Source organism: Perognathus longimembris, chromosome 21, assembly GCF_023159225.1.
Source record: "Perognathus longimembris pacificus isolate PPM17 chromosome 21, ASM2315922v1, whole genome shotgun sequence".
Lineage (NCBI taxonomy): Eukaryota > Metazoa > Chordata > Mammalia > Rodentia > Heteromyidae > Perognathus > Perognathus longimembris.
The window spans coordinates 6,600,188-6,614,123 of record NC_063181.1 but is presented as its reverse complement, the minus strand read 5'-3'; the positions used below and the strand labels follow the sequence as shown (position 1 = coordinate 6,614,123).

The window sequence follows — 13,936 nt, the reverse complement described above, 5'->3', positions numbered from 1 at the left end:
AGTGAGCCCACGGTACATGTGTAAGGGTGAATCCCACAAGCCAGCTGTCAGGGGTCATCTTTTAGAGCCTGCGGGAGTTGCTTATCCTCACCAACCTAGACTCCAGCCTACACTTCCCCATTCAACGTCTAGCCTTTGTCTCACAGGAACAGAAGGATGGAGAAAGGTCGGTTGGAAAGTAAGGAGGCTGGGAAGGAGAGCACAGGCGACCGCCGCCAGGAGGGAATCACCCGCTCCCTCACCTGTGTAAATGAACCTTCCAGGGGCTCCTTTGCAGAACTGCTTGGACTTGTACGATAATGTCACTTCCACAACTCCGGGGATGTGGCGCGGAGGAGTCTGCACCCGGATGGCATGAGGGGTTATCAGCTGGGGAGGGCCACAGAGGGAAATGGAATACGGTTAGAGCAGCCACTGGCAACCCCCCCCCCCGCCTCCCCCATTCATTCAGCAACTTCCAATCCCAACTCAGCACTACCAGCTCATCTCTCTGCAATGCTTCCTGTTGAGGCTTTTATTATTGGAAGCGTAGGATGTATCCAATGTTGAAAACTGGAAACATTAGACTTAGCTAGAGGAAAGTAATGTTGCACAGCTCAGAAGCAACCAATCTCATTTGATTCACTTCCAGTGCATTTCTAACGACATGTGATTCACTTCCAGCGCGTTTCTAGCGCTGTGTGTCACAGGACGAGCTTACTCCCGAGCTGGTGCTGTTCTCCTTTGTGACTTACTTCTCTGCATTCCTGGACAGGTATAGGCCTAGCTCTCCTCTCATAAGAATGTTTCCGAACCATCATTTTCAAGGGTAGAATCACCTTCTACTGTGTTTTCACATCATTCTCCTACAATCCAATATCGCAAGGCCCCTTTTTCTCTTTTAAATGTTGACAATGTTCCAGTGTCCATTTGTCTTTTTAACATCGGTACTGGGGTTTGAACTCAGGGCCTTGGGCTTTGGTTATTGTTGAGGCACGGTCTCTCCCCTTCTCGCCTGAGCCAGCCTGAGTGGCGATCCTCCCATCTACAAGTGTGTGTCTGCTTTTCATTCATGGCTTCCCACCTACTTTCCCCAGGCTAGCCCTGAACTATGACCCTCCTGGTCTCCACCTCCCTCAGGGAGCTGGGATTACAAGTGCGAGCCACCCCACCTGGCGGGCATCTTGTTTCTGCCCCTGCAATGCTCATGGCTCCTCCTGTGTCTGGCTTTCCTTGTTTGCTCGGCTCACAGTAGTAGGTACTCGGTACTAGGTGCTCAGTACCGGGCTGCTCGGGGAACTGGGCTGTCCTTCACCTACCTCACTCCACACCAGCATGGTGCCAAACACCACCTGCAGGCCATCGAAGAAGTTGTCGCCGATGATGATGACCATGGCGCCCCCTGTGGTCCAGCCTTCGCTGGGGCTGATGGCTTTGATGCAGGGCGTGGCTGAGGAGACAGGAACGCCAAAGTCAGCCCTGGCCTCGGGGGCCTGAGGTGTGGATTCGGAGGAACCGAGCTCAGCCCGTTGGGCAGCTAAAGAAGTTCAAGTGGAGTTGTGCTGACTTGCCATCCGTCCCTAATTGGATGTTGTTCTTTAGACCAGGTGATTAAGCCTAATGAGCTGACCATGATGTCCGAAAAAGTGAAACACTTAGCTAATTGTGCAGAGGGTGCTTTTAAAGCTCTGCTGTTTTTGCCCCTATTTTTATAAGTGGATCACACTAGAGAAGTGTAAATCCTTTTTTTTTTTTCTCTCCCTGCCTCCTCTGCCCCATGATGCTAAGACTTACAGGGCCCATTAGCGTGCCGGGAAGAAAGGGGGAAGGCAGGAGTTATCGTCGCTGAGGTTCTTTTTGTTTGGGGTTTTGTTTTCTCCCCAGTTTTATCAAGAGGTCATTCCCAATCACTCTCGTAGCTTTATAGGAAGGGCTCTCCTCCCTTCCTGTCTGTGTTCCAGGCCTCCTGACTTTTTAGATCCCAATAGGAACCCAATATGGTTTTCAGGCCATAACTAAAGTCAATCCATCACTCCATTTCCAAAGTTGACAAGGTCAAAGGTGGAGGAGAACTTTGGCAGGACTCCAAAAACACGAGCCCCCTTTGAACAGCCAGTCAATCACATCCAATCAGTCAAAAGAAACTCGAGGGGCTCCTAGCTCTCAACCCTGGGGTTTGCCTCTCTCCTTTCAGTACCCACTGTGGGAGAATTAACACCACTCCAAATTCTTTACTGATTCAATCATTTTCTTTCAGTTCATTAATTCCTATTTAAAGTGATACAAGATACGTTTTAAGGGCTGGGTTGGGGTATAGGCTGGTGAGCAGGATATAGGAAAACATCACACTAAAATAGTAGCCTGGTTTGGCCATTCATTCTGTATTATAAGGCTTTCTTACATTGGGGAGTGGAGAAGGCAGGGCAAATTCTCTTAGGTTTGTCAGTAACGTTCATCGATATACGTTAATTTTTTTGGACAACTTGAAGTTTAACAGTTACCGGTATTTCTAATTACTTTAATGCACTTGGAAAACTACCCAGAGCTGCCCAAGACTTCTTCTTGTCCAAGCAAACAAAAATCAATTAGTGTCAGTTTCATTCTGCACATTGTTTTGTTTTGCCCACAATCTGTTTAAGGACACATCTGACACTTATTCATACACGTCTGGCACGGTAACGTCCCTGTTTAACTAAGATGTCATAAGCCTGTGTTTGCCTGAAATGAGAAAGGAATATGCAGCCCTGGATGGGAGATGGAGGCACAGGAAATGGAGCGCCGACGGCGAGCTGAGCAGGCTTGGTGAGGGTCCACGCCTCTCGGCTTAGTGAATCCCACCTGGTGCGGGGGTACCTCCTCCAGGTACCTCCTCCAGATTCTGAGACTTAAGTCTGAAATTCGAACCAGGGCACTTGTAGAAAGCTTCCGTTGATCCGCTACGCTCTTACCTTCTGATGGGTCCAGCCTCCTCGCTCTCCGCCCGTGCTTGGAGTTGTTGTGAACAAACATGTTGTCTGAGACAGCCAGCACGTGTCCATCCACATTCACCGTGGTTGACAACACCACCTGCGTGTGAAGCACAGAGGGAAGGACAAGGTACTAAATGCCCCAGAATTCCCACGCCTTAAACTTGTGGATGACCAACAGGAAACGGGACACAACTTGGGAATGAGTTATGTTCTTAATAGCTCAACAGACTTTCCCCCTCTTGTAATTATGGAGACACGTTGGTGGGGGGGGGGGAGGCAGCCCTCGGCCTATGTGTTGTCACGTATTGGTGTTCAGTCTCTTGTGTCGTGAGTTTGGAAAATCGGCCCCTTGCTCTCTCTCTCAAAGGACTGGGCGGTTATTCCCAGCAGGGCCTTGAACTTCAGTCACGAGGTGCTGATTGTGTGCAGTATGGAAGCAAGGATGGATGGGATGGTGGGCTGGAAGGTCGCTTCTGCACCCTGGGGAGTGGTTCCCACACGTCAGAAGTGGCCCCAGACCATGCTGGGCCTCCCTTTCCACTCAGGAGCAGCAGCAAAGACGCTCAGGCTGTTGGTGCGAAGCTAAGGTTCCCAGGTCTCCCTGCTGGAAGCGGGGATCTGGTCTCTAACTGGAGGAGAGGGAGGGGAGGGTGTGGCGTAGTAGAAGGACAAGAACTTGGATTCAGAGCCCATCCAAATCCCAAGCTGCAACTTCCCACAAGTGAAACTGACAAATGACTGAATGTTTTTCGATCTCCGTTCTGCTTATCTGTAAAACATAAATAACACGGCCTAGCTCTCGGGCCCAGATGAGATCATGCAAGATGCACTCAGTACCTTCCAGATTAGAGCGAGCTGATGTCCCGCGTGTGCCTCCCCCCCGCCCCGCCCCATCTGACCAGTCAATAACACAGCCGACGCTACCTGCAAGATGCTCCCTCCATCTAAGTGCTGAGAGCCTACCTGCACTTGGCCTGCGCTTTACCTAGGAAGGTGAACCATGGGGACAGCAAACTATGTCTCAGCTCTTATCAGTTAACCATGGGTATTTATTGTTTCTTAGAAAGGAGCTTGTTACAGTCACACTCATGAATATGTATAGCCATTGGAGGAAGGGCATTGAATCCTTACCTAATGAGAAGCAGTGTTTCCAAATGACTCATCCTGCCTCTGCCCCAAATGTAATTTGTTGATATTCTGCTTGTAATTGTTGTGCCACCCCTTCCGTCCTCATTAAATGAGGGGGGAGGGGGAGGGGACTTGACCCTGCCTTACCTCTTAATATGGAAGAAGTCAGTGGCATTTTAAGCCTTGCTATTATGAATAAGGTAAGGCGAGCAAAACACCCTCAGTAGTGGAATGGCTCCCTGGATCCCACCGTCCAACTTCAAGACTTATCAAAGTCTTTCCGTTCTCATCTTATCTGCGTGATGATGGTGGCCACAGGTGTGGAGGTGGGAAGGGCTTTTTGTTTTTTTTTCTTAGGTAAAAATCACAGGCACTCAAGTGCGTGAGACTTAGCTGTATACTTCACATTGCTGTTAGGATACAGAATACTTTCTCTCTCTAGAAAATGGTCTTCTGCCCTTTCCCAGTCACTCCTAACTACCACCACCCCAAAACATACTACGGAACACTATTCTCAGACTTCTATTGTTGTTTTGCCCTAAAGAGAGCTTTAGATGGCATCTTTCACTACTTTTACAATGTTTGTAGTTTGTAATGCAGTCGGTTTGAGTGAATCTCTAAGATTCGCGAGCCCACAAATCATTCCATACCGCCTCGCTCCACAGACAGATGAGGCGTGCCCGAAATCCCACACGAACACAAGAAGGTTTCAATCACTCAACTCAACATCTATTCACCGAGCTCCTACTACATGGCAAGCATTAGGACAGGCCCTGGGGGCTCAACGAATAAACTTAAAGAAACCTCAGTTGTCATTCAGAAAATTATCACCCATATAATTGCTCACTATGCAGGGATGCAGCCTATCTAGCTCTGGGTCTGTTTTCAATTGTGTCTGTGTTAACAGGTTAGCATCTGAGCAAAGTCCTTCTAGAGAGTTCTATCACGTGGGGGCGACCATCACACAGAGCTATCCATCACCCTCGGCACAAGTCCCCATCAGAGTGATTGTGGCAGATGCAAGATCATGTCACCGCCAAAACAAGAGGTTGGACCTCATCATCCCAGGGCCCAGGTGGCCATGGAGGTGAAGCCATCGCCCGTGGATCTGTGGGCCCCTGAAAATAATAGGAGGAGTTGGGCCACTCTTCCTAACTTAAGTGCGGATGGATACCCCACCACCACCACCACCACCAAAAAAAAAAGGCTGTCACCTCTGGGAAACAAGCCCAGAGTCCCAACGGACAACCAGACAAGGTGCTTCTGACACCAGCCCAGGGATGGGACCCGCCACCCCTTCTGAGGACAGCGTGGACTCGGGTGCATTCTCTCCGAGAAGACGAGAGCGCTGCTGGCCCGCCATCCCCTAGTGCTCCTCGCACATTCCTGCCGCAAACGAAGGGGCTTTCCCCGAGCCAGCGGATTTCATCATTGTCCGTTTGGGTGGAGAGAGACTGACTTCCAGAGTGAACATTTCCCAGATGACATACCCTGCTGGTTCAGATGCACTTCATTATTTTCTATTAACAATGGAAATAAATTTTAATCTCTTGCTGGCTAGAACTGGCCTCTCGTGACAGCAAGGGAATTAACCTGAATTATTTCAGTGTCTGCAAAATTTATTACAAGATTTTAAATTATGTCCAAATGTGTGTGTAAAGATATATATATATATGCATATTTATATGTAGAGAGAGCGAGACAGAGACAGAGACAGAGAGACAGAGGAGAGACAGATGAGGCAAGTTTCAGTTTTTTTTTTATATTCCATGAAGAGCATGCCAATTAAACTTGATTTGCAAAGTACAATGGATTTAATTTGCAGACACCATCACAGGAATTCAGACACATTGGCCTTTGGTGCAGAAGTATATTCAGATACTGCCTTTTGTACACATCTCCTCTATTTCTGGAAGAACGAACTCCATTAGGAAGGTGCAGATACTTCTTATCCGGTCAAAGCTTTGAGTTGACCTTCCCTCACTGTTCCTTGATGAATGATGACAACCCCGATATTATTCTATTCGAAGAAGCTAAAATTTCTAACTGTTTTAAGACTGAAGGAAGTGGAAGGCGCATTCCAACATCATCTCACTCCCAGGCTTTCCCCTTCCCCAAGCCAACTTCTTTCCCCTAGTGAGTATTTCCTGGGTCATGGAGACTGACCTCTTCCATCTGGAATCAATCAGTCAACCCCTGACAACTTCCTGAAACACCTCACTCCATTTCCTGTTCTCTCCCCCTTCTTGCTTTCCCCCTGGTTTGCTTCACTCTTCAAAACTGCAGGCCACAGCAGCTTAATGTTAGAGGGTCAGGCACAGTTAGACTCCAAAACACTACACAAGGACACCTTTGACCTTCAAAAATCTTTACATCTTAGCTAAACAAATCAAGGTCAACATTTCTTACCATTACCTTGTTAACTATTTGTATGCATCTTTACCCACACTCTTCTGGCCAAGCCGTCATCAATTCCACTTGTTCTCCTAAATCACAAACTGGCCTGCTCTGAAAGCAGCAAACTCAGGGTGGGTAAAGGGGGCCACTGGGAGATGGCCCAAAGCTACAACTCATCGGTGTTATGTCCACCGTGGGGGAGAGGATTCGGCACAAAAGCACTCCTGAGCCTCATCAATGTCTCCTGTCACCTTAGCGTGATTCCTCATTTCCCCCCCAAGGCGATCAAGCTCTCCTGGCAGTGCCACTGGGCTGGCACAACCCTGAAGAATACAAATTAGGAATACAGATGTCCTTAATTTGTGAGGGATGGACCCGGGTTTTGGGTAGTGACACTCAGTGACAACTTTCATTTATTTCTCCGAGTTGATCTATCTGTACCTCAGCTCAAAGCTCTGACAGCGAACCTGCAGGTGTGAATACTAAGTTGTGACACGACTGCTGTCCTCCATGTACACGCTCAGTTCCGCACAAAAGCAACCAACGGTCCATTCATGCTGATCTTTGGAGCCACGGTTCTAAGGAAAGAAGTCAGGGGCAACTGAATTGCTTGCTGAGTTTTGAAAAGTAAAAGTGGTCTTTTTTTTTTTTTTTCATTTCTTTTGGCCATTCCTTATTTTGTTTTGATTGTGGTCTCCGAGTTTTTGTGAGGGCAGCTCAAGAAGCAGAAACTAAGTGGAGAAGGCTGGTTCTGGGTTTCATTTTGAGCTCAGTGGACTAACCCATAAGGCAGTGCGAGCCGACACAGTAACACAAACGCAATATTGGGATCCCCCCTAGGAAAGCCCAAGGAAGTTTTTCAGAATCTACAAGTGGGCTGGTGGTCTGTTGAAAGTGCTCAGGGAAACGGATTGGCATTCTCAATTTCTATTTTTCTTTTCATTACCCCAACATTTTCTCACGTCTCTCCTGCTAATAATTTATACAAAGCAGGAGCTGAGTTGTAAAGAGCTCTTTCCTGCCCATAAAAGGCCACTGTGGGAGTTGGCCCCAGGTCCCTGGCTCGAACCCGCACAGCTAACTTTCCAAGAGGAGAGGGGCATCCTGGCTATCCCTGAAAGTCCATCCATGGTCTGGGGATACTGATGAAACCGAGTGCGGCCAAGGCTTGGGTTGTGTTTACTCCTCACTCTGAGGTTGTCCTTAACTCCTTGTGTGTGGTTGGTCTTATCCTCCTCTGAGTTCTAACTGCATAACTGGGTTGAGCTACCTCTGTTGGGGGAAGAGCCAATGTGGGCCCACCTCCCATCTCCCTTTCTCTGCCCACCTCCCCGGCTTCTTCATCTCATGCAAGGAGGGTAACCAGGGAAGTCAATGAACGCTGGGTAGAATGGCGACAATGCCACTGTCTTGAGTCAGTAGGGAATAATCCCGCTGGTTAGGAACTGCCCCACAGGTTCAGTTCTTGCTCTGAAATCACACCAAATCCTACCACCAGAGACAAAGGCATGTGCCTTTCTGATGAGGGCCATACATCTCGCAGCTCAATGTGGGGTCTCAGGAAAGCCGACACGTGCGGCATTTACAACACAGTCAATGTCAAAGGCTCTCTGATACCGCACTTATGAACACGCGTACACCCTGCTAAATCAAATGGTCTCAAAAATTCCTGTTATTTTGCCAAGTGTGGAAAAAAATTCTTTATGACATCTTACATCTGGAAATAGAATTAAATTCATGATGTGCTTTTCCTTTATAACTGTTCAGTTGCTATATATGTTATTACAGCTTTCCCAAAGTATAAGTGTATGTGGGATTTTATTTTCCACCTGTGGAAGAAAGAAAGAGACCAGGAGACCATTAAAGCAACAGAGAAAATCAAGACAGACTTCTGGCTACGTTAAGCACCGTGGTTGAGAATCCACACTGTGAGAAGATGTTTCTGTGCCCTGGATAATTCTCCTCACTGACAAGGAAAATCTAATAAAACAATTTTGCGTAAGCCCTCATTAATTCAACACTGGCTAACAACAAATGAATTGGCTACTGCAATTTGTTTCACCACATCCATTCATTCTTGGCACACACTGAATATCCAAACCAGATTTAAAGCCCAGATTCTTCTTTGTTACTGGACTACAGAGTCTCCAAAATTAGCTTTAAACACCTATCCCACAAGCAGAGGTTTTTGTCTCTTAAAAAAAATCCCAGCATTCTTAGGGAGAGATAGATGTTGTTTCACACTCCCTAAGGCTAAATTTTCTGTTCGGTGAAGTATCGAGTTCCAAATAGGAATACACAAAGTTGGTCACCATAGAGACGGACCCAGAGCATTCTGGGATTGTGGACACCAAGGAATAGGGACCGTAGCATTAATGACACAAGTCCCGAGAAGGTACTTCCTCAAGTAACCAGATAGGGATGTGTTGTAGCCATTCGTCAAGTATCTTTAGAGCCTTCCGGGCACTGCGCTCCCCGCCACGTGGGCTTACCAAAAACATAGTCACTGCCTCAAGCAAACTATCACGCAGTTGATGAACTGAAGCAGGGCCAACAACAGATACAACCTCTGAGCAAATATTACTGTACAATAATGGACCCTTGAGGACTCAACAGCGCAGCCATTCGACCCTCTAAGGGACCAAAGGTGAGGTGAACCAACTGGAATTGAGCATCGTCGTCGAGATCACTGAGAAAGTAAGAGTTGAGGTAAGGCCTTGGAAACTGACAACATTGAGTTCTACAAGTGGAAGCAACTTGAGATGAGGCGGACACTGGTGAGAAGAAATTCCATCAGACAGAAGCAGAGTCTCCTAGCCAAGAGGTTCCTACTGCCATGGTTTGTTGAGTGTGACTTATTTAGAAGGTAGATACCTTTCAGGGCTTACTTTTTTAAAAAGCCAGTTGAATGTGTACAGAAATAATGTGCCAACTTTTCTTTATAACCAGCTGTCTGTCACAGGGGAGACTGACAGCCATTGTGCTGTACAAGTGACCCCTTCGTCTCCAAGGCTAGCCTCACTTGCCTCTCTCATCCCACCTCCGATTCTTTTCATTGAACACTTTGCTTTTCCCATCTAAAAATGTATGCCAAGGGCAGTATTTCACCAACAGACGTTTTGGGAGACCCAAGGGAGCCATACAGTGTGTTAGATGCAGTTCAATGTTTGGCTGTATCCTTCTCCTCCACCCAACTTTCCCCTGAAGACCCCATGAATCACCTGTCCTGCATCCAAAATCAGAAGCAAATAGGTCTCATAAGCAGCCAAAGAATGCATGTACTGCCGCTGCAGAACTAAGAAAGCTCTGTGTTCCAGAATGTTCTACATCTGATTGTGCTGGAGTGGGATCAGGCGAAGGGGTGGAGTGCCAAAATTTAAGTCCCCTAAGATAGTTGAGTATTTGTTTTCATCTAACTGATATCTGATGTGCTCTTTCCTAAAGGTAATTTAGGCAACTACCTGCTCGCCTGTCGCTACCACCAACAACTCAAAACACTTTTCTTCAGTCAAAAGTTCTAGCAGTCCAGTTCTTATCCCACCCGAGACACCCACAGCCAGGCGTGGGAGCACAGAAGACAATGCTAAGAGGACACCAGGGAGAGTTTTCCCAGTATTACAGTATCAAACTGAGGGGCAAAACAACCCTCAGAACCTCAGAGCTTTTCCAAGGCTCCTGGTAGATAATGGCCCTTTCTTCACTTGGACTCTCCTTTGCTTTATGGCCAGATAATGGACACCAACTATTGACCAGAGAGCCTCTAAGTCCCCTCATTTTTATTATGTGCATTACAACTGTTGCGCGGTAGCCCAGCGGCTTTCAAATGGTGGAGACGTGAGCCCCTGACACAGCTGCGGCAGCTCTCAGACGCAGAGTTTGAACTAAGGAAACCTGCAGGCAGCTGGGGCTGTATTAAATTTTTACCATTTGGAGTTAATTTAAACTCTCGTTTCTCTCTCTCCAATGGGTGTGAGAGAAACATTCAACAATTTTTATTTAAGGAAAATAGATGGTGGTGCCATTAAAAAGTTTTATATAAGAGCTGAGGGTTTAAAAAAAAAATCCTAAGGGGTTGTTGGATGGATCCTGGCCCTGTTCCAAGACGTGAGTAGCCGTGCCCTTTGCTCTCACATCGTTTAGTCAAATCGAGTAATGGCTAACGCCCGGCGGTGTGGACGAGGTGTCTTTGTCAGTGATGTTAATTTCCCATCATTCTCTGGGGCTGTAGCACCCAGCACACGGCAATGCAAAGCTTCTCGAATTCTCTAGCACCTCCTGGAGATCAGCCAGGGATCACGTGGGCAGACCAGTTCCTTCAACGTCACCGCGCAGGCTTCTCTAGAGACCTGCCTAACACCGCTTCACCAAGCAGAAACCTTCCCCTCTGCCCCTCCGAGCTCCCTCAAGATCCCCCGACTACCAACCAGCCCCTCCCGGACAACCGGGGAACCCAGAACCAAGTCACCTTTAACCCGGAAGTGATTGCTGTCGCACTAGGAAGGCACCTGCCCACCATAATTAGTAAGCTCTCATCTGCTGAAGCCAAGAAATGCATGCCTTGAGCGGGGTCCTCTCCCTGGCACCACTGCACAAACTGAGAAGGATCACGATGGTGGGTCTCATTGGAAAAAGGAAGCCATTGAAAGGATGAATGTGAGAGGCCCCAAAGTCCCTCAGAAAACTCAGTAAATGGAAGTTGGGAAACTCACATGCTAAGTATACGAAAGTGCTGTGGGAATGATGGCTCCATTAAAAATGATCTGGAGATGGGGTACGTGTTCAGGCTATCAAGGCCAAAGTGACCTGGTGTTACGGCTGGTGCTCCCCTCTGATGCAGAACACCCCTGTGGTCTTCCTTTAGAAATAAGTCATCTTGAAGGAAAACGGCTGATGACCTGTTGGCATTACAGATAATGCCATGGGAACTTCCGAAAGCACGTGCTATTACTTCTGGTGGTGGGCATCAGTCAGCCGTGCATCATGGAAATGCCTACAGCAGACAGGCCAATCTTGTGAAGACCACACAGAAGTAGATCTCGGTCATGAGAACCACTCACTTACTCTATTTTCTGGATCTCTTCCCTAGGAGAAAGGCCAACCAGCATGTAAGACCCTTGTGGGTGGAGATTATATCTGAGTTGTTCCTACTGTATCTCTAGCACCTAAGCTAACACAGGAGGTGCAAACAGGAGGATCAAAGTCTAGGCCAGCCCGGGCCAAAATTTAAAATCATATTCAAAAAATGAACTAAGGCAGAAAGGACTGTAGACTTGACTCAAGTGGTGGAGTACGTTCAAACACCCCCAAAAACTTGAGCTGAATCCATTCAGACTTTGGGATCCATTTAATAATGTGTGTCTCATTCCCTGATTTTTGGGGGAAAAGAGTCGAGGTTATACAAGTCTTGAGAGAGGAGGGAGGGCTTTCTGGACTTCATGGTTTTATTAGAAACATTTGCATTTCTACTGTTCAGATTAAAATCCCCATAAACGAACCATTTAGCTGGGTGCCTGCGGCTCACACTTGCAAACTTAGCACTCAAGGTGCTGAGATCTGAGGACTGCAGTTCAAAGCCAGCCCAGGAAGGTCTGTGAGATTCTGATCTGCAATTAATCACACACAGACACACACACACACACAGACACACACACACAAGACACACACACACACACTCTGCCAGAAGAGGAGCTGTGGCTCAAGTGCTAGAGCACTAGCCTTGAACAAAAAAGTTTAGAGGCAATAACCAGGCCCTGAGTTCAAGTCCAAGGACCAGAAAAGTAATAATAATAACAATCCTTTATAGTAAATGTGTGTTTGATCATATAACAAAAGTAGTAAAGTAATTGTCTATATGATTAAAAAATGATTGCCCTTTTTATTCTGAATTAGATATATATTCCAGGAGAAACTTCTGGAGTGATGGAAATTTCTGGAATCAGGTAGTGGTGATGGTTGGCTAAAAGCCACCGAATTGTACACTTTAAAGAGGTTTTAAAATGGTGAGTCGTATGGTACATGAATTAATTTTACCTCATTTTAGAAATGTGTGAAAGGAATTTGTTAATAAACACTACATTTACTCTAAAATAGTGCAAGCCTAGGATCTACAAACTTTTCTTCTATTTCCCTTTGTCTTTGAAAAAGCCAAGTGTGTTCTCCAGGTCACTTTGAGAACAACAATGCAAATCCTTGAATAGTGAACATCTCAAGTAGGAGAAACCTCCCTCATGGAGGAAATGAAGAAGCAGCCAGTTCGCCTACATTTGCCGTAAGAACCTATTTCTAAAATTTGGGAGAGATAAAATGAAAATACGTTCTTCTAGAAACCCTTCACATTTGTGAGAACCTCTTCAAATTGAACCCGCTTTGAAGGCGGTGAGGGAGAAGAGGGTAGAAAAAGAATCCAAGCTTCCAACTTCTTTCCTTTGCCCATGTTTCTTCTAGAAATGAAGCTAAGCTTCCATATTCAATGTGGCACTTTGGGAATTCTTTATCATTTCACTCTCAGGCTGAGGGCATGGTTTAAGTGGTAGACCGAGCACTTGCCTACCGAGAGGCAAGGTCCTGAGTTCAAATCCCAGTCTTGCCAAAAAGAATCACTCCTTTTGGGGCTACAATTGGTTTGCTGGCATTGAAGATAGTGACTTTCTCCTGGGAAAAACATTCCCGCTCAGTTCCCAGGAAGGGTTATTGTCGTTTTGTTTGTCTTTGTATCAATCAGCAAGGGGAGAGGCCTATTCAGAGCGAGGGGGCTCAACTTTTTAAAGAGAGCCTGATAAGAATGCTGAATATGCTATACTTATACCAAAAAGTGTGCTGGTCACAGTAAGATTTCTTAATAACCATGATGTAGAAAAAATTAATTAGTTAATTGATTGATTAATTAAAGGGGTTCCCCCCCCCCAAATAATTCTCACTGGTAGCATGTATGGCCCTCCCTCCTTCCCTCCCTCCATCTTTCCTTTCCTTCCTTCCTTCCTTCCTTCCTTCCTTCCTTCCTTCCTTCCTTCCTTCCTTCCTTCCTCCCTCCCTCCCTCCCTCCCTTCCTTTCCTTCTTCCTTCCTTCCTTTCTTCTTTTCTTTTTCTTTTACTTGCAGTGGCTAGGAATTGAACCTAGCGCCTCTCTATGCTAGTTAGGTTTTCTACCACTGAGCCCCATTCAGCCCCCCGTTACCCACTGAGTGGCCCTGTCAGATATGGCCTCACAACAAAAGGTCCCAAGGCACCTAATTTGTGGGATATGACATGGACAATATTTCAAGCATTGGGGGACTGGAGGCATGGCTTAAGTGGTAGAGCACCTTCCCAGCAAGCATACTGGAGACAGCAAGACAGACAGACAGACAGAAACAGAGACAGGGAGAGAAGAACAAAATGAGAAGGGAGGGAGGGAGGGAGGGAGGGAGGGAGGAGGAAGGAAGGAAGGAAGGAAGGAAGAGGAAGGAAGGAAGGAAGGAAGGAAG

General features: G+C 46.8%; 1 protein-coding gene across 1 annotated transcript in view; it reads right to left on the bottom strand.

Moving 5' to 3' along the window:
- Positions 1-13,936, bottom strand: part of Ebf2 (EBF transcription factor 2) — a 169,019-nt gene that overhangs the window by 29,968 nt on the left and 125,115 nt on the right. Inside the window, exons 8-10 of the mRNA XM_048330904.1 lie at positions 2,928-3,045; positions 1,299-1,429; positions 243-369 (exon numbers count right to left, since the gene is read on the bottom strand). Coding sequence (XP_048186861.1) covers positions 243-369; positions 1,299-1,429; positions 2,928-3,045 — 376 coding nt within the window. The remainder of the gene's footprint in view (positions 1-242; positions 370-1,298; positions 1,430-2,927; positions 3,046-13,936) is intronic.